This window comes from Rhinopithecus roxellana, chromosome 12, assembly GCF_007565055.1.
Source record: "Rhinopithecus roxellana isolate Shanxi Qingling chromosome 12, ASM756505v1, whole genome shotgun sequence".
NCBI lineage: Eukaryota > Metazoa > Chordata > Mammalia > Primates > Cercopithecidae > Rhinopithecus > Rhinopithecus roxellana.
Window position 1 is genome coordinate 14,871,363 of NC_044560.1, and position 26,396 is coordinate 14,897,758.

Genomic DNA, 26,396 nt, shown 5'->3' on the forward strand with positions numbered 1-26,396 from the left:
ACTGCTGTGTGAACAGTTCTCGACAGCCTCAGAAACGTACATTTTCTTTTTGCTGCATTGAAAACTTCTTACAGTAAATATAATAACTACCCCGGGCTTAGGAATTTGTTCGTGTCATCGCTGAATCTTCGCGATCACCCCAAGAAGGAAGCGGCTGATACGAGATCAGGCCCGTAGACTCCAGACCAGGGGTCCTCGCCCTAAGTGGTTACCAGACCACTTAGGGCGAACACTCGAGTGTGCGAACAACTTTGGTAATTTTTTTTTTTTTTTTTTTTTTTTTTTTTTTTTTAATGTAAGCGTAACTACGAAGCCACATGGAAGAGGATTTTGAAGAGGTTAAAATTTGGGGTCCAAAACTAGCTTTCAGTCCTGCTTTCACTGTTTACTGTGTCTTGGATTTTAAAAGAGGATCAAATGAGGTTTGTGAAAGTACTTTGTGAATTCAGAAAACCCCTTGGAAATGCAAAAATGCTGGCACTCCACCCATCCTTCCGTCCCTAACCACAATCTACATAGATGGAATATATGTATATTATATGTAATTTTTACATATTGTATATATATAAAAAACAAATTTTTTTGAGACGGAGTTTCACTGTCACTTAGGCTGGAGTGCAGTGGCACGATCTCAGCTCACTGCAGCCCCGCCTCCTGGGTTCAAGCGATTCTTCCGCCTCAGCCTCCCTAGTAACTGGAAGTACAGGCACACGCCACCACACCCAGCTAATTTTTGTATTTTTAGTAGAGATGGGGTTTCACCATATTGGCCAGGCTGGTGTCGAACTCCTGACCTCGTGATCCGCCCGCCTTGGCCTCCCAAAGTGCTGGTTTTACAGGCGTGAGCTACCGTGCCCGGTCAAAAATTTTTTAATTTTTTTTTGGCGGGGGGAGGATCAGAAGCTCAGCCACCTCTTGCCCAGTCTGCAGCAGGTCAGCCAGAAGCCTCACCCAGCTCTGCAGCCAGAGCCTGTCTTCACTGTGGACAGAGCCATTTCGCTTTGTCACCCAGGCACAATCTGGGCTCACTGCAACCTCAACTTCCTGGGGTCACGTGATCCTCCCACCTCAGCCTTCCAAGTAGCTGGGACTATAGGTGTGCACCACCACACCTGGCTAATTTTGTGTTTTTAGTAGAGATGGATTTTCGCCATATTGGCCAGACTGGTCTCAAACTCCTGCCCTCAGCTGATCCGCCTGCCTCAGCCTCCCAAAGTGCTGGGATTACAGGCGTGAGCCACTGCACCTGGCCTATATCAAAATATTTATATACACATATTTTACGTGTGTGTATTTCGTAAGGTCCCCCACGATATTTTAGCAGTGAAGTGAAATTTCTAATTAATTTGGGTTTTCTTATCTTCCCAATTTTCCTTCATTGTATATATATTGCTGTGTACTATGGAAAAAGCAATATTATAAAAGTTAACATACTCCTTTGGTGCGCATGCGAGGGGGCTCAATATGCATGGTGGAGTGTGCATGCCTCTGCCCCCTCCAGTAAAAACAAAAAAAACCCTCCTTAATTGAAGAACGAACAAAAGTCTTTGTCAGATTATAAAGTGGGATTATATATATTTTAAACACATTATTTTAACTACTTCTAGAACGTTAGTAATAAAACTGCCCCCTACTCCCTTACCAAACAAATTTTGTATATATAGATATGGTATATAAGGCCCCAACCCCATCCCCCAGCAAAGATAAAACAAGAACTGCTCCCTCCACCCTATGTCCACTCCCAGGGGCCCCAGCTTCCTCCAAAAACCTCCTCCAGTAATGTGAGCAGGGGCCCCTCCCTGAACAGGAGACAAAAAACAAAGAGGCGGCTACTGTCACAGTCACTTTATTGCATCCAGGCCATAATCCAGACCACCCCAGCCCCAGCCCCACTTTTCCTTCCGCACCTCTGGGTCTCTGCACAAGTTTCCCTCTGCCTGGAATGCCCTTCCTATTCTCCATCTGCAAACTCCTATTCACACTCCCCAACCCAAGACCCTGAGGGTCCCAGGCAGCACAGGTTAATCCCTCCTCAGCACTTCTCTTGACAGTTCATTCTGGTATCAAAGCCTTTGTCGGCCAGGCATGATGGCTCATGCCTGTAATCCCAGCACTTTGGGAGGCCAAGGCGGGCGGATCACCTGATGTCAGGAGTTCGAGACCAGCCTGACCAACATGGAGAAACCCCATCTCTACTAAAAATACAGAAAATTAGCCAGGCATGGTGGCACATGCCTGTAATTCCAGCTACTCAGGAGGCTGAGGCAGGAAAATCACTTGAACCCGGGAGGCAGAGGTTGCAGTGAGCCGATATTGCACCATTGCACTCCAGCCTAGCCAACAAGAGCGAAACTCCTTCTCAAAAAAAAAAAAAAAAAAAAAAAAAAAAAGTCTTTGTCATCTTGCATTGATCCACAGGGCCCAGCGGTGACCTGCCTCTGAGCAGAGGCCCAGGCCATTTATCCATTCAACACTGAATGGATAAATGAATCCTTAACAAGGGAACCAGGAAAGACGCTGGAAACAGGCTGTGTGGGACACAGAAGCCAGAGCTAGAAGATCTGGGGCTCACTGTCTGGGATGGTGACTGAAGGGGTATGAAGCACTGGATGGGACCCATTTCTATCTGGCACAGTCTACTACCTTTGGGGTCTCTCTGCAGCACCAACACTTGTGGCTGGGCTTCAAGGGACAGTAAGATCCTGCATACATTTTGGGCCTGCCCCTTCCGCATCCAGCAATGAAATCTGAGTAGAAATGGGTTGCCAAGGCCTACCCTGGCTCAGCTCAAATCTGACTCTAGCCTAAGTCTCACCTCCTGCCTAGACAATCTAGAAGCCCCAATCCTCATCAAGCTGATCCCCAGCCTCACCCCAGTGAGTGGCAGTGGAGGGGCAAGCTGGAGTGGCTCACACCTTTAACTCTTTCCCTCTCCCTGGACAAGGAACTGAGGCAGGCCCCGAAGTGGACCCCAGCAACTCCCAGCCAATCCCTAAATCCAAGAATTGGCCAGTGACGCCCTTGAGTTGAGTCGTGCACAGAGAGTCACTGTGGGCCAGACACACACAACTTTACCAGGACTTGTTCCCACCTGGAGCCAAGCCCAGACCCCTGTCCCCCCACAATACCTCCCTCCCTACTAGATGTCACCCCCCTTCACTTGGTCTTCTGATCAAGTTTGCGCTGTACCAGCTGGCTCAGGAGGAACGCAGTGAGGATGCTGCTGCCCACCGTGAGCAGGAAGAGACCAGAAAAGTTGTGAGGCCAGTGCGTGTGCAGAGGCTCATAGATGGGCCGTCGGGCCTCATAGTCCAGTGCCACAGCCTCCAGCTGAGCCAGCGTACACAGCACCAAGAAGATGTGGAAAAGTTGGTGGCCCTGCCCGAAGACATGGCAGCTGCCAGGGAACCAGCGCTCGGGCATGAAGGTAGAGAAGAAGGCAGCAGCCAGCAGAAAGAAGACCACCTGGCACTTGTGGTAGAGAAGAGCTGGGTCATCCATGGCGGGGTCGGAGGACACGAAGATACGATGCAACACAGGACTGATGTCCAGTGCGTAGGCCAGGGCAGAGGGCACTTCCTGGCATGTGCGGCCCAGCAGGCCTGGTTTCTGGATGTACTTGTTATAGCAGGAGCCAGTGCAGGAAAGCCAGGCGAGAAAGGCAGCCATGGGCAGAAAAATGGCCTGCACCTGGGCATGCCAGGAGGGTTCGATAGCATAGTAGAAGTGTGCCAAGGCACTGCCAAACTGGTACACGGCCACCCCCACGTAGTCCAGGAAGAAGAAGCTGTAATGCCAGAACTCGGACTTGGCCTGCAGGAGATGAGCCAAGGCACTGAAGGAGAGATAGGTGAAAGAGGCAAGGACAATGATGAAGAGGGGCAGGGCGTGTGGGTCTCCCCAGAAGTCCACAGTCTCCACAAAGAGGGCCAGCCGCAGCAGCAGCACCAGGGCCGCCAGCAGGTGGGTCCAGACATTCACGGCCTCGTTGTGCTGCTGGAACAGTGTGCGGAAGTAGAAGCGCCAGGTCTGATGCAGCGGCCGGTAGCCCGCATAGATGTAAGGCTTCCAGAAGAGCGGTGGCACCTCAGCTCGGTCCACGGTGAAGACAGGCTCTGGCTGCAGAGATAGCTGAGGCTCCTGGATGACCTGCCGCAGACTGGGCAGGAGGTGGCTGAGCTTCTGGGCCATGGCCATGGCTGTGGGCCTTGGCAGGGAGCTGGGAGAGAGACCAGAGCAAAGTCAGGGGCCTGGTGTCCTCACCCCCATGAGCAGCAGCTGGGGGACTCTGATGTCCAAATCCTACCCTCTCCTCCCCAGTGGTCTTATCCTTACACTGGGTTTAAGAATAGAAGACTCGTCCTATGGAATTCCTCGTATCTGACCTCATGAGAGCAAGGATCCCTGATATATCCCAGGTATCTAGAACAGTGCCTGACACATAGTAGGTGCTCAATAAATGTCTAAGGAATGTATTAACTAATAAGGCTCCCCGCCTTGTTAATTTCCTTTCCGTTCCAGGCTCTACACAGCAGCACCAGCTGTTTTCTCTCCTAAAGAACAGATCTGGCCATGTGAAACACATGACCTCATGGACTCAAGCAATCCTCCTATCAGCCTCCCAAGCAGCTGGGGCCACAGGCGCATGTTCCCATGCCCAGCTGATATTTTAAAATTTATTTTTACTTTATTGTGGAGTCAGGGTCTCACTTTTTTTTTTTTTTTTTTTTTTTTTTTTGTGAGACGGAGTCTGGCTCTGTCGCCCAGGCTGGAGTGCAGTGGCCGGATCTCAGCTCACTGCAAGCTCCGCCTCCCAGGTTCACGCCATTCTCCTGCCTCCGCCTCCCAAGTAGCTGGGACTACAGGCGCCCGCCTGGTCGCCCGGCTAGTTTTTTGTATTCTTTAGTAGAGACGGGGTTTCACCGTATTAGCCAGGATGGTCTCGATCTCCTGAGGGTCTCACTTTGTTGCCCAGGCTGGTCTCGAACTCCTGGCCTCAAGCGATCCTCCCACTCGGCCTCCCAAAGTGCTGGGATTACAAGTGTGAGCCACTGTGCTTTTAACCACTACCCTAAACTGCACTTTGCAACACAAGGTGGCAAGGGCTATTCATCATTTCCTAATTATATACTGTTTTACCTGGCTTCAATTACAAACTTCAGACTTACCATCATTCACTGTGTCATTCATTAACTCAAACATTTATTGAAAAATCTGCCAGACAATCCCTCCCTGCCCGCCAAATGAATTCTCTCCAAGCTTACTTATTGGACTCAGTGTTCAGGTTCATCAGATATTTATTGTGACTACCTTTGCACCAGTCACCACACAAGGAAAAGAGATTCAGGCAGGATAAAGCATTCATGTTCTCTGGCCCCAGAGGCACTGTGATCACCCCCAAAACCAATCAAATAAGTCACACGCAGTCCAAGTAAATGCAGGGTGCTTGCTATATGCAAGGGCAGCATCAAGACGATCCCAACCCCCCAAGCCCACATCTCCGGAGCCTGATTTGCATTCCTAAGCTTCTCCTGCATTAGGATTCTGGCATCAGCCCTGCTCCCCAGCCTTTCCTAGTCCAGTGGGGAAGCAGGAGTTGTTACACTGCTGCACAAGGGCTGCTACTTAGGACAACAGGCATGTGCAGGACTCTTCTATTCCCCAGCAAGCCTGGCACAGGGCAGATTTGGGAAGCAGACATTACTGCTGCACTAATTAATGGGGCCACTTCCATCCAGACCACAAGACCCCCATTGGCCAGCCTTACTGGTTGGGGAGCCAGTACTGGATTTCTCCATCTCCCCAAGAGATGGCTTCAACCTCAACAATCTGGCCCCTACTCTTGTCCACAACTTTGTCTTCCCAACTGAGAACCTTGGAGGGCCAGAAAAGACCTCTGAAAGCATCTTGTGCAGCTCTCTTGTTTTACAATTAGGAAAGCAGAACCCAGAAACTGGAAGGCCTTCCCCAGAGTCCTCCCACCCAGCAAGGTTTCTATTCCACTATTGCGTCAGAGACCAGCGAATGATGGTGATGGTTGTGCCTTGTGGACACCTAGCTCCTGGGTGCTTGTGATCTGATAAGTCCAGTCCTGTGCTCCATATCCCACTCTTGGAACTTCCCAAGATATAACAGCACATTAAAGACTCTTAGAAGGGCTAGACACGATGGCTCATGCCTGTAATCCCAGCACTTTGGGAGGCCAAGGCAGGCAGATCACTTGCAATCAGGAGTTCGAAACCAGCTTGGGCAACATGGTAAAACCCCGTCTCTAAGAAAAAATACAAAAATTAGCCAGCTGTGGTGGTATGCACCTGTAGTCCCAGATACTTGGGAAGCTGAGGCAGGAAGATCCCTTGAGCCTCAGAGGCGGAGGTTGCTGGGAGCCAAGATTGTGCCACTGCACTCCAGCAACTCTTGTCTCAAAAAAAAAAAAAAAAAAAAAAAAAAAAGCTCCAAGAAGTCCTGCAGTGAAGAAGAAGTCAGCTTAGCTTTGTTGAATCAACATTTGCCAAGTTTATGTGACCATGGATTCCTTCCCTAGTAATAATTACAAAGCCAGCTGAGGCTGGGCATGGTGGTTTATGTCTGTAATCCCAGCACTTTGGGAGGCCAAGGCAGGCGGATCACGAGGTCAAGAGATTGAGACCATTCTGGCCAACATGGTGAAACCCCGTCTCTACTAAAAATAAAAAAAATTTGCTGGGCGTGGTGGCGGCCGCCTGTAGTCCCAGCTACTTGGGAAGCTGAGGCAGGAGAATGGCTTGAACCTGGGAGGCAGAGGTTGCAGGGAGCCAAAATTGCACCACTGCACTCAAGCCTGGGCAACAAAGTGAGACTCCACCTCAAGAAAAAAAAAAAAAAAGCCAGTTGCAATGTAGAAAGTGTTTACTATATGCCCACTCTTTACAGTCCTGTTGCAATTAACTCTCATAACTTGCCTGTGAGGTAGGTACTATTCTGCCCATTTTGTTGTTGTGAATAATGAAATTCAGAGAAGTTAAAAGCTCCCAGCTGGGCACAGTGGCTCACACCTATAATCCCAGCACAAATGGGAGGCTGAGGTGGGCGGATCACCTGGGGTCAGGAGTTTGAGACCAGCCTGGCCAACATGGTGAAACCCCATGTGTACCAAAAATACAAAAGTTAGCCGGGCATGGTGGTGCATGCTTGTAATTCCAGCTACTCAGGAGGCTGAGGCAGGAGAATCACTTGAGCCTGGGGAGCTGAGATTGCAGTGAGCCGAGATCATGCCACTGCACTCCAGCCTGAGCGACAGAGTGAGGCTCTCTCAAAAAAAAAAAAAAAAAAAGCCAAAAAAAAGCTAAAAAAAAAAAGCTCCTTACCCAAGGTAGGAGGATGGAGGAGGGAGGAGGGAGAGCCAGGACTGGTCTGTAGATGCTTGCAGACACGGCTGTTGCCCTGCTCCAGGCACCCTTGTCTGCATCCTACAGAATAATTTTGCAAAATCCTGGTCTAAAGCAGGCAACCAGGCCCTTTCTTATAAATTACTTTCTTAGGCTTCTAGCAATTCAGTCTCCCTAAGTTGCTAGCTACCCGCTTGCTCCCGATATTCTCCAGGGAGGCCCTGGCTCACAGCCACCTCCTTAGCTTAGTGACAGCGCTCCCTTATACCTCTCTCCGCCAGACATAATGGGCCCTATGGACAAAACCTGGAGGCAACATGCTAGGATGACAGAGGCCCCGCCACCCTGTTTTCTTTAGACCTCAGCTAGAGGCCTCACTCCATCTAAATAGTTCTGTTTTCAGAATTAGTTTCCACCTCCTGACTCCATGGAAAGGGTCTCTGATCTAGGGGAAAGGAAAAAGCAGGGGCAGGGGTCAAGCCTGAGCCAGCAGGATGAGGATGGGTATCCAGAGGGCACCATCAGGGCATCCTCTGAGTGGTCAGCCTCTGAGTCATGTACCCACCAGGCTGCTGGGCCCTGTCTATTCAGGCAGCTCAGCCCAACTCACCTCCATAGGCCCCTCCAAGTCTGGCAAATTGCACTGGGTACCTGGGGGTTTCTCTCAAGCCTGGGAGCTGGTGACCTCTACTGTGGGACTGGGCAAATTCACCAGATGCTGAGCACTTCCACAGATGAGGTGCACTAGGGGTGGGGCTTCCAGGGACTGGGGGTAACTTGTGTGATGTCACCAGAGGGTGGGGCTAAAGACAACCTCCCACACCTCTCCTCTTCCGCTTCACCACTCCCATAGTGGGGAAATCCATGCTACACTGTGTGCCTTCCTAGCCAGGCCTCTGCTGCAGCAAGCAGCTCACCATTCACCTCTGCATGAGACTTATGGGGAAACCGAGGGCCAGCTGAAAAGTTTGACTTACCTGAGATCACACAGCAAGGCAAAGGCAAAGCCAGTTGACTAGGGCCTGGTTGATGGTGTCAGGCAAACTTCGGTGGCTCCTGTCCACTACTCAGTGGGAACTAGAATGGAAGGAGGTTAGGAATAAAGGAAAAAGAAGACACTATAAAAGCGCACAGAGATGGACTTCAGATTCAGACAAACCAGGTTTGACTCCTGATTCCATAACATGCTAGTTGTGTGACCTTAGACAAGTGACTCACCTTCTCTGATTCTTAGCTCTCTCATGGGAATGACAACATTATCTACCTCAGGTTGCTGCAAATATTAAATTTAATAAAGTTTTGGCTTCATTTAGGGACTCAACAAATTATTGCAATTATTATTAATAATAGTAGTAGTCTTTGAAATATCCCCAGCCTGAGAGATTTGCTTGGAGTTTTCTAAAAAACTGTCTTCTTTTAGCCCTCAACAGCTAGTTCCATTGGATTTGGGGGCCTCAGGAATTTCACTGTGTTCTTAAACATTTACCTTATCCCTGGGGGTACAGACTAGGGAAATTTGGCTAGAGTTTGGACTTCCAAGGACACTGACCTTACTTAATCATTAAACTGCTCTTAGCAAAGACCATTCAGAGTAACTGTTCTGAATTCACAGAGCCCTGAAAATTGGTGCTTACCCACAGGCCCAAGAGACGTAGCTAAGAAGTGACAGCCCCAGGGGAAGGGGCCTCAACTCCAGCAGCTCAGCCCTGGAGAGCAGGAGGGCACAAGAGGGTGAACCGAATTAGCAGGTGATCCAAATGGCACGCGGTCTGGCCTGGACATGTCTTACAGAAGGTTTGGGAGGCTTCTGGGTTGGCTAAACCTCAGAAGTGCGATCTCCAGGGCTCCAGTGGGAATGCCTCTGTCAGCCTGAGCCACTCCTTCCTTCCTCCCTTCCCCTTCCCTCCACTTCCCCACCCCTCCCAATTCATATTCCTCAACTCAGGGTCAGCCCTGCTCACCTCCCTCCTTAACCAAGGCTTGCCAGCCCCAGCCTGCTCTCCAAGGATACACACTGTCAAAGGTTCCCATAACACCCCTGGAGCAAAACAGACCAGGCTGCAGGGATGTGCTGGAAAATGGGCTTATGGAGAGGGAGAGCCCTGGGTTACCCCCACCTCACAGATTTCACTCAGTGCTTACTATATGCCAGCCTCGATGCTACCCAGGCATTCTATGTGTTGGGGCACACAGAAAATGAAGCAGACAGGCTCCCTGCCCCGGCGGGCTCACCCACACAAATGCCCATGGGGCCTAGGAAGATCCAGCCTGGAGGGAAGCCAGCCAGGTGGTGAGCCTGGAGAACTGGAGAAGGCTGCTGCCCCAGGGGTGGACATCCTCCACTAATCTCCAGCAGGCTGTTTCAAGAGAAGCCAGAAGCCTCATTTTTATATGAGGATGCAATTTCAGGTCTGGAATTCACCTGCTGTGTGATTCTGCAGGAGACCCTCAACCTCTCTGAGCTTGTTTCCTCTTTGGAATCAGAGGATTAAAATAGCTGCCTCGGCCGGGCGCGGTGGCTCAAGCCTGTAATCCCAGCACTTTGGGAGGCCGAGACGGGCGGATCACAAGGTCAGGAGATCGAGACCATCCTGGCTAACCCGGTGAAACCCCGTCTCTACTAAAAAATAAAAAAAAAAAAAACTAGCCGGGCAAGGTGGCGGGTGCCTATAGTCCCAGCTACTCGGGAGGCTGAGGCAGGAGAATGGCATGAACCCGAAAGGCGGAGCTTGCAGTGAGCTGAGATCCGGCCACTGCACTCCAGCTTGGGCGACACAGTGAGACTCCGTCTCAAAAAAAAAAAATAAATAAATAAAATAAAATAAAATAAAATAAAATAGCTGCCTCTTGGGCTCCTGTGGAAGCAAAACAAAGCCATGGATGCCAGGTGTTGGCTCTGGCACAGTGCTGGCCCTGCTGTTTCTGTGGGATTCTCATCCTGACTCAGCCACTCAATCCCTGTGTGACCTTGGACAAGTCCCTTCCCCTCGTGGCCCTGTTTTTCCAAATGTCAAAGGAAAGAGTAAATTCACCAGTGACTTCCAAGGGCCCTTAGGCCCTGGGACAGTCCAAGAATATTTACTTTAGGCCTCCTCTGTGCCAGGCACTGGAGCTTCCTCAGTGACAGAGCCACTTAAACCACTGCCCTCATAGAACTAACAGCCCAGGGAATTCATACCAATGGTAACACCGCAGGATTTTTTTTTTTTTTTTTTTGAGACAGGGTCATGCTCTGTCACCCAGGCTGGAGCGTAGTGGTGTGAACACAGCTCACTGCAGCCTCGACCTCCCAAGCTCTGGTGATCCTTCTTCAGCCTCTTGAGTAGTTGGGATCACAGGTGCATGCTACCATGCCTATTTTTTAAAAATTATGTGCAGAGACAAGGTCTTGCTACATTGCCCAGGCTGGTCTTGAACTCTTGGTCTCAAGTCATCCTCCCACCTCAGTCTCCCAAAGTGTTGGGATTGTAGGCGTGAGCAACAGTGCCCAGCCAACACCTCAATATATTAATACCCTGCCCTCCTGGAGCTTATAGCTCAGCTAAATAACACCTATTATAAGCATTATTTGGTTACAATTCCACTTCCTCTTTAGCCTCCTTGGCATGCAAAATATTCATTGTTGCCTCTCTGGGCCCTGATTGTTCCAGCACATTCTCTTAAAGATAACTTTTTCTCAGCATGGAAGGCAAAGTCATTAGATACAAATAATAAGGCCAGACCAATGTTAACACTGGGGCTGTCAGAGGAAAATCTTCTTGAAGGGTCTTTAGTGAGGATGACCCAATATGGCACCTGAAATATCATTAATGAGATTAGGTGCTACCATTCATAATATATAGTGGCTGGCTGTTTACCAAGAACTTTCACACACATTTTACCTCTCCCTCACAACTCTCTGGATCCACAGCCAACCTGGAGGCCCAGCCCCGGAGGCGGGAGGGCACAGCACATCTATCTGACTCCAAAACCAGTGCTCTTGCCCTTTGTCCAGCATGGGCAACTCCCAGGCACCCACTGGTGACCACAGATTATACAGAAAGTTTTCATCCCTGGCTGGCCTCCCAGTCTCTTAGCAACTGGGTCACCTCCCTCAATGCAAGCTAACTCCCCAACTTGGTCCGAAGTGTTTAAAGAAAAAGTCCCTACATGTCTTCCAAAACTGAACAGAAACTGGTTTTTTTTGTAACTTTAGCACTTGGGGCCTCCATGTATTTGTACTGGAAAATGTGATCAGAATGAAATAAGTAATTCTGGCCGGGCACGGCGGCTCAAGCCTGTAATCCCAGCACTTTGGGAGGCCGAGACGGGCGGATCACAAGGTCAGGAGATCGAGACCATCCTGGCTAACACTGTGAAACCCCGTCTCTACTAAAAAATACAAAACAACTAGCCGGGCGAGGTGGCAGGCGCCTGTAGTCCCAGCTACTCGGGAGGCTGAGGCAGGAGAATGGCGTAAACCCGGGAGGCGGAGCTTGCAGTGAGCTGAGATCCGGCCACTGCACTCCAGCCTGGGCGACAGAGCGAGACTCCGTCTCAAAAAAAAAAAAAAAAAAAAAAGAAGAAATAAGTAATTCTTTCTTTTTCTTGAAATAGGGTCTCACTCTGTCACCAGGCTGAAGTGCAGTGCAGCGATCACTGCAGCCTCAACTGCCCAGGCTCAAGCAATCCTCCCACCTCAGCCTCCTGAGTAGCCCTAACCACAGGCACACGATACCATGCCTGGCTAATTTTTTTATTACGTGTAGAGGACAAGGTCTCACTATGTTGCCCAGGCTGGTCTTGAATTCCTGGGCTTGGGCAATCCTCCCGCCTTGGCCTCTCAAAGTGCTGGGCTTACAATCATGAGCCACTGTGCCCAGCCTCATTCATTGTTTTTTTTTTTTTTTTTTTTTTTGAGACAAAGTTTCGCTCTTGTTGCCCAGGCTGAAGTACAATGGTGCGATCTCAGCTCGCTGCAACCTCCGCCTCCCAGGTTCAAGCGATTCTCCTGCCTCAGCCTCCTGAGTAGCTGGGATTACAGGCATTCACCACCACGCCCGGCTAATTTTGTATTTTTAGTGGAGACGGGGTTTCTCCATGTTGGTCAGGCTGGTCTCAAACTGACGACTTCAGGTGATCTGCCTGTCTCGGCCTCCCAAAGTGCTGATTACAGGCGTGAGCCACGGCGCCTGGCCTTTTTCTTTTTTTTTTTGAACAGGGTCTATGCTCTGTCCCCCAGGCTGGAGTACAGTGGCACCATCTTGGCTCACTGCAACCTTGAACTCGTGGCTTAAGCCATCCTGTCACCTCAGCCTCCCAAAGCACTGGGATTACAAGTGTGAGCTCCCACAGCTGGCCTGAAAAAACAATTCTTAAAGAAATTATTCTGTGGAGCTGAGACTCACAACTGCTCTGAGGAGGGGGAATCTCTCAGGCCCAGAGAGGTTGGGTGAGCTAACTAGTCACCCAGCATGGGGCACAGAAAAAGGACCTGAGCTTCACTGCTGACCAGCAAGGAACCCTCTGGGCAGAGAAACTAAGGCAGGAGAGGGGCAGTCTCTCAACAAGAGGACCCAGAGGTACCACAGGCCTCATGACCAGAAGCTAGGTCCCTCTCTCCGATAGGAGCTCAGACTTGGGGTCCTGGGCTATCCACCCAGGAGCAGCCAGACTCAGAATCCATCAAACTCTTCAGACTCGGAGGCCTTACCTTGGCCTAGCCCCACAGGCCTCCTCCAGGGGCTGCCACAGGGAAATTTCTGGGGATCTTCAAAGCCTGCAGCCTTGAGGCAAGTGCTGTGGGTTTTTCCCTTCCCACACTGTGTGTGGGGAACCCCCTGGCTCTCCTGACACCGGGGAGGCTCCCTCATCCCCCAAGGTGTCTAGGCTGCTTGGGCCCATGGAGCAAGTGCCCCTCTTGGCCCCCAGCAGTGCTATTCCCAGTTTCTGGATCCCTAAGTGGGAATCCTTCACATCAGGCGGTTCTGGGCACCCACACCTCTTCCTGTCTCGGTCTCACCTAGATTCACCCTCCAGAAAGCAGTGAGCTCCCTGACCTCCTCCAGGAAGGCAGCGGCCTTGCCCGGACCAGACGCCACTGCCCACTCCCTGCCCTCCATCCTTCACTCTCCCCAAGCAGCGCTCCCCTTCCCTGCTCACTAGGCAAACAGGCCCTCAGGCCCCCCATCCGCATCCTCCTCAGTCGTGCTCCTTCTGTTCCTCCCACCCTTCCCAAGACGCCCCCATCCAGCGAGCTCCTCCTTCCTGTGCCCTCCGCTGGCTGCTTCCCCGGGCGGGCGTCCTCTCACTTAGCCCGGGTGCTCCCCTCCGGCTCCGCGTCCTCCCCTGCCCCGAGGAGCCCTGCCCTTCCCACGTCCAGACCCGCAGCCCCGCCGCGCCCCGTGAGGAGCACCCTCGTCTGCGGCCAGCCAGGCCTCCCCGTCTTGGCAGCCCCGTACCTGAGCCGGAGCCGAGCTGGGAAGGCCGCGGCGGCCGGGTCGGCGGAGCCGGCAGATAAAGGGGCGGCTGGGCAGCGGCCCCGCCCCAAGCCGGGGGAGGGCGGGCGGCCTCGGGCGCTCCGGCTGCAGCCGCCTCCCCGGGCCGGGGCGATGCCGAGCGTCCCGCACCCAGCCCGCTGCGCACAAGCAGCTCTGCCCCGGCAGGCCCACGTGTTGCACGCGCGAGAGAGGGGTCGGCCGCGTTGAGGCGGCGTCTCAGGACTTCTTGTGGCGTCACATAGATGGGGAGACCGAGGCCCGGGAGTGGACTCCCGGGGCTCCTCGGCGCGGGGCTGCGGCCGCGCTTCTCGCACTTCGGGACGACGGGAAGCGCAGCTTCCGGCTTCTGGGCCCGGCTGACCCTGGGAGGGTTGGGGAGGGCGGCCGCAGGAGAGTGGCTGAGTTTCCCAGCTAGAGCCCGGCCGGCCCCCACGCTCACTCAGCGCACTCCGCCCCCCCGCTCCCGAGGCCACTCTGCTCGAGATACGCCCCAGCGTTCGCACCTTCATTTCTCTGCTGGGGCAGCTCCAACCCCTCCTTGGGCACCCCTGGCTTCTTAAAGTTCCCACCCGAAACCCGCCCCTCGGGCAGCTTCCGCAGCTCTGCCCAGCCGAGTGCACCCAGCCTGGACCTGTATTCAAACACCCACTCTCTATCCTCTGGTGTTACACCTTCCCAGCTCTGGGAGCACCTGAAGGGTGAGGAATCCCTCCACATAGCAGGGCCTCCGTAAATACTGGATCAACAATGGCACAGATTGCCCGTTGCTCTAGTATGCAAAGACCTGGAACAGGCAGAATGGGGAGACCCCCACTCTCATGGCTGTTGGGAGCACACAGTCTGAAGGATGGGAGGCCAAGAGGAGACAGTCTAGGAGAAGACGCCGCTCTGCCCTTAGGGAGTTCTGAGACCGCTGGGACAGGTGGTTGTGCCTAAGCACGATGCCAAGATCCCAGTCCTCGAGCTCCCTGAACTCACCATGGAACCTTGGGACAGTCTACGTGTTCTCTCTGGGCCACAGGTTTATTAACTGTAAAATAGAAATAATACCACCAATCTGCCAGCACTGTTAGAAGAATTAAATAAAGCAATGGGCTTGAAGGGTCTTTGTCCACTGCAAAGTCCTAGAGGAAGATATATTTCTCTATTATATTTGAAATTAATATAGTCAGGCCAGGCAAGGTGGCCCATGCCTGTAATCCCAGCACTTTGGAAGGCCAAGGTGGGAGAATTGGTTGAGCCCAGGAGTTCCAGGTTACAGGGAGACATGATTGTAGCACTGCACTCCAGCCTGGTTGACAGACCCCGTGGAAAGGAAAGGAAAGGGAAAGGGAAAAGAAAGGAGGGGAGGAAAAGGAGAGAGAAAGAAGGAAAGAGGGAAAGGAAGGGAGGGAGGGTGGGAGGGAGGGAGGCTAGTTATGTAATCTTAATAGCATGAAACCGGTCTCTCCTTCAACAGGTTCAGACAAACCCATAAGAATTAGTTAAATCTGTTACATGCATAAATAGGAAGAATAGCGTAGAACATCTTCATTTAGAGCTGATAGAGAACAGACAATGAAAACAAGGACATTATGGAGAAGATATTCTGCATAATAGAATATATTCTGTTATCGTGAATAAAAACTAAAAACTTGGAAGGTAACTTGGACTCAGCCTTCATTTTTGGAACACCTGCTCCATGCTGGGCTCCTTTCGAAAGCTACAGTTTGTTAATTTCTTGCCATGTGCCAATCGGTGCACTAAATGGTTACAGTGACTACCTCCTTTGATCCAGACAGCTCTATAAAGTACATACGATAATTAACCCATTTTACAAATTGGGAAGCTGAGGCTCAGAGAGGTGACAAGAGATTTTTCTGTTATCTCATTTAACCTTCATGCATTCCTTTGAGGTGAGTGTGATGATCCTGTAGGGGCTCAGAAAATAATACACCAAAGTCCCCAAAGTGAGGGCCTAAGAAGCAGCCTCAGTCTGGTCCAAAAGTAGTGAATTATCTCAGTTTCATTGTTCAGTCAGTTACAGACCAAACTCCTTGTTCGACTCTTCACCCCTTCTCACTATTGCACTTGATGGATGGATGGAAGGAAAGAAAAAAAAAAAGGAAAAAGAAGAAAAGAAAAGAAAAGAAAAAGCAAACTCCTGTAATCCCAGCACTTTGGTAGGCTGAGGTGGGTGGATCACTTGAGGCCAGGTGTTTGAGACCAGCCTGGCCAACATGGTGAAACCCCATTTCTACTAAAAATACAAAAATTAGCTGGGCGTGGTGGCACACACCTGTAATCCCAGCTACTCAGGAGGCTGAGGCAGGAGAATCGCTTGAACCTGGGAGGCGGAGGTTGCAGTGAGCTGAGATAGCGCCACTGCATTCCAGCTTGGGCAAGAAAGTGAGACTCTGTCTCCAAAAAAAAAGAAAAAAGCAGACTCAAAAGTAGTCTCTGTCCTGCCCTCCTGTCTCTGACCCCTAAGCCATAGAAACTAGAATATCTCTTCCCCAGTGCAGGTCATAGAAACTAGAACCCTTTTCCCCCAAAGCCAGGCATTACACCTAAAAATACTGCTCCAGGCCGGGTGCAGTGGCTCATACCTGTAATCCCAGCACTTTGGGAGGCCGAGGCGAACGAACCACAAGGTCAAGAGATTGAGATCATCCTGGCCAACATGGTAAAACCCCGTCTCTACTAAAAATACAAAAATTAGCTGGGTGTGGTGGCACACACCTGTAGTCCCAGCTACTCAGGAGGCTGAGGCAGGAGAATCGCTTGAACCCAGGAGGTGGAGGTTGCAGTGAGCCTAGATCGCAACACTGCACTCCAGCCTGGTGACAGTGAGACTCTATCTCTAATATATATAATATATATATTTTATATATATATTTTTAGTAGAGATGTATTATTAATATGTTATAAATATACTAAATTTACTCTACTAAATATACTCTACTAAAATATATATTATATAAAATATATATATTATATATATTGCTCTAACTTTCCTGCCTCCCACCCCTACCCCGCCCCAGTCTTTCTGTGTAACAGGTGGCCATAAAGAAATTAAGACCCTTGGCTGGGGATGGTGGCTCACACTTGTAATTCTAGCACTTTGGGAGGCTGAGGTGGGTGGATCACAAGGTTAGGAGTTCGAGACCAGCCTGGCCAACATGATGAAACCCCGTCTCTCCTAAAAATACAAACATTAGCTGGGCATGGTGGCAGGTGCCTGTAATCCCAGCTACTCAGGAGGCTGAGGCAGGAGAATTGCTTGAATCCAGGAGGTGGAAGTTGCTGTGAGCTGAGATTGTACCACTGCACTCCAGCCTGGGCAACAGAGCTAGACTCCATCAGGAAGGAAGGAAGGGAGGGAGGGAGGGGAATTAAGACCTTTATTCCAGAAGGGTCCTGCCCCATACCCAGGAGGGAGGAATGCTGCACAGAAAGGCCAGGAAGAATCTGGACAGACAGGTCTTGCTGGGCTTCCTCACTCTGTCTCTTATTAGCATTAGAACATGCCCTTTTTGTCCAGTCATATTTCTCCACAGCTGTCCATACACCATTAAACCTAAGCATAAAAATGGACAGTTTCCCCCATGTCTTTGGGTCCTCATTCTGAAGGCTCTGTGCCACATACAACTATAATCAATTTGTCATACTTCTTTCTTGTTAACTTGTCTTTGTTACAGGCGTGTTAGCCATGACCCTTATGATAGAGGGGAAAGAGATTACCCTTTCTGCCCCTACAATCCCTATTTTATGATAGAAAAACTGAGGCCCAGAGAGGAGATATTTCATGTCCCAGGTCACACAGCTCCAGAGGTATTCAGGTTCTGGGACGTGGATCTGGAGGTGTGCTTGTGGGAGACAATTCACTTTACATGAAACTAGGCTGTGGCTATTTGAGAGCTGAAGGATAAAATAGTAGAAGTAAAGACAGTGGACAGTTATGGCCGGATGCAAAGCCCCTTTTATGTGCTGAAGGTCCATGAGGCTGTTCTGCCAATATGTTCGTCTGTGGATGAGGAAACAGGCCTGGGAGAATGCTACTTGCCCAAGGCCACCCAGTTGGCTAGTGGTGGACCTGGATCCAAGCCTGCTCTTATCTGCTCCACGGTGCTGATATCAAGCAGGGAAGCTGCAGGCAGGGGCACTTCTTTCTCTGTCCTGCTCTGCTCAACTTCTTTCCCCAGTCCAGGTGCCTCCCTGCCCTGCCCTCCCCAGCCCAGTCTGGGCAGTCTGACAGCATTCTGGCCATCTAGGTAAGGCCCGATGATACATGGCTCCAGAAGCCTGGACCCCTAAAACCCTGTGAGCTCTGAACCCTGAAAGGGAGCTTTGTGGGTAGCCTGTGCATCATCTGGCTGCCCTTCCAGCTACCAGGCTCAGCCCCAAGTAGATCAAACTCTCTCCAGCGAGCCTGGATTTCTGGGCAGACCTAAGTCCAGTACCTGAAAGGACTCAAAAGGCTCTGAGCTGGGAGACCATCAGCTCAGAGACCAAAAGGAGTCAGGCTCTGAGCTGGGAGAGCATCAGTATGGGTTTCAGTGGACCTAAAGCAAGAGAAACAATAAATGTGTGGGGCCTGAGCTGTCCCCAACACCTTCTTTTCTTTTCCCCCAAAACAAGGCCACCATTCACTAGAGGCAGCAAAGCAGTGAAGCACATGGGTGTATTCTGCCTGGGTTCACACTTGAACTCTACCGTGTACCAGGTCTTTGTGATCTTGGTAAGTTTTTTTTTTTTTTTTTTTTTTTGAGACGGAGTCTTGCTCTGTCGCCAGGGCTGGAGTGCAGTGGCCGGACCTCAGCTCACTGCAAGCTCCGCCTCCTGGGTTTACGCCATTCTCCTGCCTCAGCCTCCGAAGTAGCTGGGACTACAGGCGCCCGCCACCTCGCCCGGCTAGTTTTTTGTATTTTTAGTAGAGACGGGGTTTCACCATGTTAGCCAGGATGGTCTCGATCTCCTGACCTCGTGATCCACCCGTCTCGGCCTCCCAAAGTGCTGGGATTACAGGCTTGAGCCACCGCGCCCGGCCGATCTTGGTAAGTTTTATAACCTCGCCCGACACTAGTCTCCTCAACTCAAAAGCAGGGTCATGATATCCACCTCATAGAGTTGGCATGAGGAGCGAATGGAATCACAGAAGGAAAGGGCTTACAATGCCTGGCATATAGTAACTGCTCAAGAAATGCCAAGTATTACTCTATTTCAATTCTTTACTCCACAGCGGGAGTACAGGACATCAGGAGCACAGTGCAGCGGGAACACTGAGCAATGGGAGCACAGGGCAGCGGGAGCACAAGGCAGCGGGAGCACAGGGCAATGGGAGTACAGGGCAGTGGGAGCACAGGGCAATGGGAGCATGGTGTAGTAGAAGCACAGGGCAGTGTGAACACAGTGCAGTGGGAGCATGGTGGAGGAGGACTGATTTCCAAAACAGATTCACTGCTTTATGGCCTCCTAGGATGAGTCTCACAGAATGAGGAGGAGTTCACCAAGTCTTGAGGAGGGGAAAGGACTTTCCAGGCAAAGGGAACAGCATGTCCAGAGCACAGTGGCGCGAGGGGAGGGGTAAGCTTAGGGAATGGGGCCTCGTCATGCTCTGGGGCTGGTGCACAGGGGACCTGGTGGTGGCAGATGACATTAGGAAAGCAGGGGTAGAAAGTTGGGTGGGAGGGGGTGGTTTCCGTCTCATTTCAAGCCCAGGGACGGGCCTTCCAGGAGACCAGTCAGAGAGGTGCTGGGTGTGCCCTGGGACCCTGTGACCTGGTGTCTGACTCTTGCCTGAGAAGCCAAAGAGAAAGGACTGCCTGAAGCCCCCTGAGGCAGTAGAGTAGAGGGCTGCGGCCAGAGGGCACCGCACACACGGGTGGCCACAGGAGAGAGAGTCTGCCTGGGGCGGCCTTGGCTCCAGATCCCAGGAAGGTCTCCTCTGGTGGCGTGAGGCCTCAGCACGAAGAAGCTGGAGGCATCTGGGATATCCTGGAATTGAGGGTCATCATGAGCACCTGGCTGGTGGAGACCTATCCACCTTCCACAAGGGTGCAGCCAGGAGACCCCGCAGCGACCACCCCCAGGGCCGTAGGCATAAGAGTGTGCCAGGTCACAGCTTCTCAGTCTAGCTCAGGTCAGCCTCTGCAGTGGGGACTGTGCCACACATGCTGACACCAGCCCCACCCCACTCGCCCACCTGGCATTCCTCTGCTTTCTGCCTCAGGGCTCCCTCTGAAGTTGGGAGGGCTGCTCAGCCCACTAGCTTAGATGTAGACTAGAGGCACACGCAGCTGACACCCAGTGGGATGTGGGAGCAGTTGAGGAAACCCCGGATTCGGTCCAAAAGAAGACAACTCGTTCTGTCTGCCCATTGGGTTTCCTGGAATCTGGACTCCATTACCTAAAGCAGCAACCTCCTTCCTGTTTCACTCGACATTCTGGGATCACCTCTCATACAAACTCTGCCACATAAGTCTCTGTCCCAGGCTTTGCGGTGAGAGCCAGACCAGAACTTCCATGAAAGTGCTTCTCCCACCCCCCAAACAAGAAAGAGCATCAGCTTTTTGTTTGTTTGAAACAGAGTCTCGGGCCGGGCGCGGTGGCTCAAGCCTGTAATCCCAGCACTTTGGGAGGCCGAGGCGGGCGGATCACAAGGTCAGGAGATCAAGACCATCCTGGCTAATACGGTGAAACCCTGTCTCTACTAAAAAATACAAAAAACTAGCCGGGCGAGGTGGCGGGCGCCTGTAGTCCCAGCTACTCGGGAGGCTGAGGCAGGAGAATGGCGTAAACCCGGGAGGCGGAGCTTGCAGTGAGCTGAGATCTGGCCACTGCACTCCAGCCTGGGCGACAGAGCGAGACTCCGTCTCAAAAAAAAAAAAAAAAAAAAAAAGAAACAGAGTCTCACTTTGTCGCCCAGGCTGGAGTGCAGTGGTGCAATTTTGGCTATTCTCCCACCTCAGCCTCGCAAGTAGCTGGGATTACAGCCGCGCACCACCACATCCGGTTAATTTTTTGTACTTATAGTAGAGATGGGGTTTCACCATGTTGGTCAGGTTGGTCTCGAACTCCTGACCTCAGGTGATCCACCCACCTCAGCCTCCCAAATTGCTGGAATTACAGGCTTGAGCCACTGCACCGGGCCGAGCATCAGCTTTAAACCCCTGCCAAGCCCAGAGAGCATCAACGCTTGCTCAAGATAGTACCCAGGAGTCAGACCCTTCTTGACTCCGGAACCTCTTCCCTCTCCCTCCTGCATCAGCCCTGGAGGTGCCAGAACCACAGTGGGCAGCTGGGGAGGAGATGAAAGGGCAAAGGGCAGAAAGAGAGGAGAAGCCAACTGTGGCCTCCTTTCCTACTCCAGATGTCAACACCTGCCCACTCTGTGAGCTTTGCACTTGGTGTTCCTTCTGCCTGAAACTCATTTGGCCTCAGCAGGACTGGCCACATACCCTGTACACAGTGAAAATGTACACAAAAATTAAGAACTTCAGGCCGGACACGGCGGCTCACACCTGTAATCCCAGCACTTTGGGAGGCCGAGACAGGCGGATCACCTGAGGTCAGGAGTTCGAGATCAGCCTGATCAACATTGGAGAAACCCCGTTTCTAATAAAAATACAAAAATAGTCGGGCATGGTGGCGCATGCCTGTAATCCCAGCTACTCAGGAGGCTGAGGCAGGAGAATCACTTGAACTCAGGAGGTGGAGGTTGCCATGAGTCGAGATCGTGCCATTGCATTCCAGCCTGGGCAACAAGAACGAAACTCTGTCAAAAATAAAATAAAATTAAATAAATAAAAATTAAGCACTTCAAGATAGGGACAGCAGAGCTGACATCCAGCATGGGGCCCTCCTAAGTGCAGGGCCCTGTGCCTGGCTCGGGTCACACAACTCCAAACAGCAGCAGCTCCTCACTTCCCTCAGGTCTATTTAAATGTCACCTTAATTAGCTGGGCATGGTAGTGCAAGCCTGAGGTGGAGGACTTGAGGCGGGAGGACTGCTTGAGCCCAGGAGTTCAAGGCTGCAGTGAGCTATGATTGCACTACTGTGCTCCAGCCTGGGTGACAAAGCCATACTCTGTCTCTAAGAAAAAAATAATAATAATAGGGCCAGGCGCAGTGGCTCACGCCTGTAATTCCAGCACTTTGGGAGAATGAGGCGAGTGGACCAACTGAGGTCAAGAGTTCGAGACCAGACTGGCCAACATGGCGAAACCCCATCTCTACTAAAAATACAAAAAAATTTTAGCTGGGCATGGTGGCAGGTGCCTGTAATCCCCACTACTTGGGAGGCTGAAGCGGGAGAATCACTTGAACCCGGGAGGCAGAGGTTGCAGGAAGCCGAGATCATGCCATTGCACTCCAGCCTGGGCAACAAGAGTGAAACTCCATCTAAATAAATAAATAAAATTAGATTGAGGTAATGGTTGCAAAACCCTGTAAATTTGCTAAGTCATTGCAATGTACACTTTTTTTGTTGTTTCTTTTTGTTTTGTTTTGTTTTGAGACGGAGTCTCGCTCTGTCACCCAGGCTGGAGTGCAGTGGCACGATCTCGGCTCACTGCAAGCTCCGCCTCCCGGGTTCATGCCATTCTCCCGCCTCAGCCTCCAAGTAGCTGGGACTACAGGCGCGTGCCACCACGCCGGCTAATTTTTTGTATTTTTAGTAGAGACGGGGTTTCACCATGTTAGCCAAGATGGTCTCGATCTCCTGACCTCATGCTTAGCCCTCCTCGGCCTCCCAAAGTGCTGGGATTACAGGCGCGAGGCACCGCGCCTGGCGCAACGTACATTTTTAGAAGAGGTGAACTTTATGGTATGTAAGTTGTGCTCTAAAGAAGCTGTTTAAAAAAGAACATGGGAGGCTGAGGTCAGAGGATTGCTTAAGCCGGGAGTTGGAGAACAGCCAGGGCAACAAGGTGAGACACAGTCTCTATAAAACATTTAAATATTAGCTGGGCGTGGTATTATGTGCCTTTAGTCCCAGCTGCTGAGGCTGAGGTGGGAGGTTCACTTGAGCCCAGGAATTTCAGACAGCGGTGAGCTTATAGTAGTGCCACTATACTGCAGCCTGGGCGACAAAGCGAGACCCCATCTCTAACAAATAAATAAATAAAGATAACATAGCATGTCATTACCAGGAAATGGAAAAAATAGTAATATAAAAATTAACATAGCAACTGACATTTTCAAACTACAAATTTTGCAATTTTTATTTCCTCCCTATACGGAAGAGATCATTTTTTGGACTTCACTGCCTGACTTCCTGAGGCTGCCCAGAGTTTGTTGCAGGCTCTGGGCTCAGGATACATTTAATTTTCCTGCTTGGAACTGAGAGGAGAACTCAGGTCTTCTTACAGACTGCCAAAGTCCGGCAGGGCTCTTTTAGAACAGTCATTTCACAGCTAGAGAAACAGAGACCCAGAGAAATAAAGGGCCTTGCCAAGGCCGCACAGGCATTTGACAGCAATTTCACCGGCACCCAGCACACATGGGCTTCGTAATACAATTGCCAGGGGAGCCAGTTCTTGAACGCAGCCCCTTGATTTTTCTTGCCAGAGCCCCTTGAACTCTGGAGACTCCTGCCCCCTGCTTGAGATGCTCCTGTAGCTTTTCTTGCTCAGGTGAGAAATAAAATGTGTTCCTAAAATCCCTTTGGTATCTACAGGAGGAGGTTGTGAAGTCTATAAGTGGTTGTATTCCAGCTTCATTATTTCCCCACCATGCTGGTTCCCCAGGGCTGGTGCCATGAAGGAGGAAGACATCAGAGAATCTATGCGGAGTGTGGTTGTAGTTGGCATTGCTGCCTCTGGGTACTGAAGGTACCCAAATGTTGATTCTGTCTTCATGGGGTGCTTCTCTGGCTTCCCAGGAAAATTCCCACCAGGGACCTTGCCCTGCATTCCCCAGGAAGGGTGGTGGCACTCTGTAGCTGATCCCTGTGACCCCTGCCCATAGGCTTCTGCCACCCTCTCCATTCACGTGCCCTGGGAGGAAACTCCTTTGTGTAGGGTCCTTCTCAGAAGCCTCACAGTTGCCTTCCTTCCTAAGGTCCCACTTGCCATGCACAAAAATAGTTCCCTACCATCAGCGTGAGAGTGGTCTGCTCCCAGAGCAACTGGTCTGCGAGCTGCTGATCTCTCTTACATTGGCAGTGTCTGTCCTTACAACAAACTGCAAGGCAGACATTTTCATTCCTGCTACCTCCTCTTCACAGATGAGAAACTGAGGCTCAGACACAGCAAGCACAACTGGCTGGTATTAGAATCCAAGTCTGCCTGACCCCAAAGGCTTTTTCTATCTTCTACATCAAGGATCCTCTTGGCCAGACTGTTCATCAGTCTCAAGGTCATTGCCATCAACAACAGCAAATATTTATTAAGTACCTAGTGATGGTGAGATAGGTCAGACCAGGTAATCAATGCAGATTGGAGGCCCAGGGCTGGACAAAGGGCAGGAACAGAGCAGAGACAAGATTGCTCAGCAGAGACCTGTGCTGGGGCCCAGACCCCTGAGTCCAGAAGTACATCTGGAAGAAAAAGAAACATCACCAGGTCATCTGCAACCTAGAGGCCAAGGGACAGGAGGTGGAGGGGCCCTTCATCAAGGCTAAAACAGTGGTTCTCAAACTTTGCTACAGATGGAATCATCCAGGGGTCTTTAAAAATTACTGACACCTGGCCCCCGCCCCCAGACATTCTGATCTTGTTGGTATGGGAAGCAACCTAGGCATCTGGATTTTTTAATGTGTAGGAAAGATCAGGCAGGAACAGGGTGTGGGGAGGAGGTTTGATAGGAGGAGATGCTGATGACCTAGGCTCTGGAAGCCTAAGATTCTAGGGCAGGGAGCTCAGGGTACTTGGGCTGGTGCAAAGTAGGCACATGAGAAATATGAATTGGAGGACCGTGGGAGGGAAAGGCAGAGGGAGGGAATCGAAGAAAAAAAAAGAAAATCCAAAACCCAGGCAGTGCAGTGAGTTTGAGTCTATTCTCCATCATTAGCTTTCTATGTGACCTTGGAAAAATGGCTTCTCCTCTCTGGGCCTCATTTGGAAAAGGAGGACGTTGGATTTGTTGATGATTAAAGATCCTTCTGGCCCCAGCATTCTAGGATGCCCAGGCAGGACTCCTTAGTGGGAGATGAGTGTGCCTCCATCCACAGTCCAGCCATGCTCACATGCTGCCATCTCGCCTCTCTCCACCCTCCATGTGCTGCTCCCTTTGTCTGGAACACCCCCACCGCTTTTTTTTTTTTTTTTTTTTTTTTTTGGTGGGGGACGGAGTCTCGCTCTGTTGCCCAGGCTGGAATGCAGTGGTGCGATCTCAGCTCACTGCAATCTGTCTCCCAGGTTCAAGAGATTCTCCTGCCTCAGCCTCCTGAGTAGCCAGGACTACAGATGCGCACCGCCATGCCCAGCTAATAGTTTTGTATTTTAAGGAGAGGGGTTTCACCATGTTAGCCAGAATGGTTTCGATCTCTTGACCTCATGATCCACCTGCCTCGGCCTTCCAAAGTGCTGAGATTATAGGCGTGAGCCACCGTGCCTGGCCCCACTGTTTTTATTTACCTGCTCAACTCCTGCTTCTCATCTGGGACTCAGCTCAGGTGTCAACTCCTCCAGGCAGCTCTCCTTGACTGGTCCCCACCACCCTGGTCTGACTTGGATGCCCTTTCCTGTACCAAGGAAAGGTTGGTCCCTCTGATTATCCTACCAGACCCATTACACTGTGACACCTGTTAATTACCTGTTTCCCTCCCGGGCTGTGTGTCTTGTTCTGTGGCTTGTCTATATTCCCAGCACTCAGCATAGAGAAAGCTTCTTAAAAAGTAGGATGGAGGAATGAAGGGTGCCAGGCCTTCACTCAGGTGCCTGGACCACAGGAATGAACAAGATACATTGTCCCTTTCCAAAGCAAGGAGAAAGGGGAAATCAGGAAATGGTTTGTTAAACAATGACAAAAAGGGGTACAGCAAAAGGGGCCAAGAGGTTGTCTAGGAGCCTGCAGCATTTGCCCATAGTTACAGTAAGTCTACCCCTCAATCCCAAAACTTTCCTCAGTGGGTTAACAGGAAAGCCGGTGATGCTGAAATGAAGTGGGGAATGGAGTACAAGGGCTATCTGGCATCTTAGATGGCTACATGAACATGCAGCTTGCAAATAAGAGGAATACATAGGTGGAGAGCCGTCTGGACGTCTGGGAGAAGTTTTAATACAGTATAAAAATGTCCTTTATAGTAGAGGTATGGAAGAAAAGGAAGAAAATGGGGGAAATGAGAGAGCAGCATCTTTTGTGGGGAATTTTGAAAATATACATTTCTAGACAATAAAGATGTGTTTTTTTGTTTTGTTTTTTTGCGATGGAGTCTTGCTCTGTCGCCAGGCTGGAGTGCAGTGGTGCAATCTCGGCTCACTGCAACCTCCGCCTCCCGGGTTCAAGCAATTCTCCTGCCTCAGCCTCCCGAGTAGCTGGGACTACAGGTGCGTGACACCATGCCCGGCTAATTTTTGTATTTTTAGTAGAGACGGGGTTTCATCATGTTAGCCAGGCTGGTCTCGAT

At 51.0% G+C, this 26,396-nt stretch overlaps 1 protein-coding gene and 1 pseudogene across 1 annotated transcript; one reads left to right on the forward strand and one right to left on the reverse strand.

Annotated features, from left to right (window-relative positions):
* Positions 1-1,550: 1,550 nt before the first annotated feature.
* On the reverse strand, positions 1,551-14,235 carry PAQR7 (progestin and adipoQ receptor family member 7). Its single transcript, XM_010355695.2, has 3 exons — positions 13,808-14,235; positions 8,345-8,444; positions 1,551-4,219 (listed from the first exon to the last, which is right to left on the reverse strand). The coding sequence occupies exon 3, from the start codon at positions 4,195-4,197 to the stop codon at positions 3,157-3,159; it is 1,041 nt and encodes a 346-aa protein (XP_010353997.1). The 5' UTR covers positions 4,198-4,219; positions 8,345-8,444; positions 13,808-14,235; the 3' UTR covers positions 1,551-3,156.
* An 11,554-nt stretch (positions 14,236-25,789) lies between these two features.
* LOC104656136 lies at positions 25,790-26,158 on the forward strand (annotated as a pseudogene).
* The last annotated feature ends 238 nt before the right edge of the window (positions 26,159-26,396 follow it).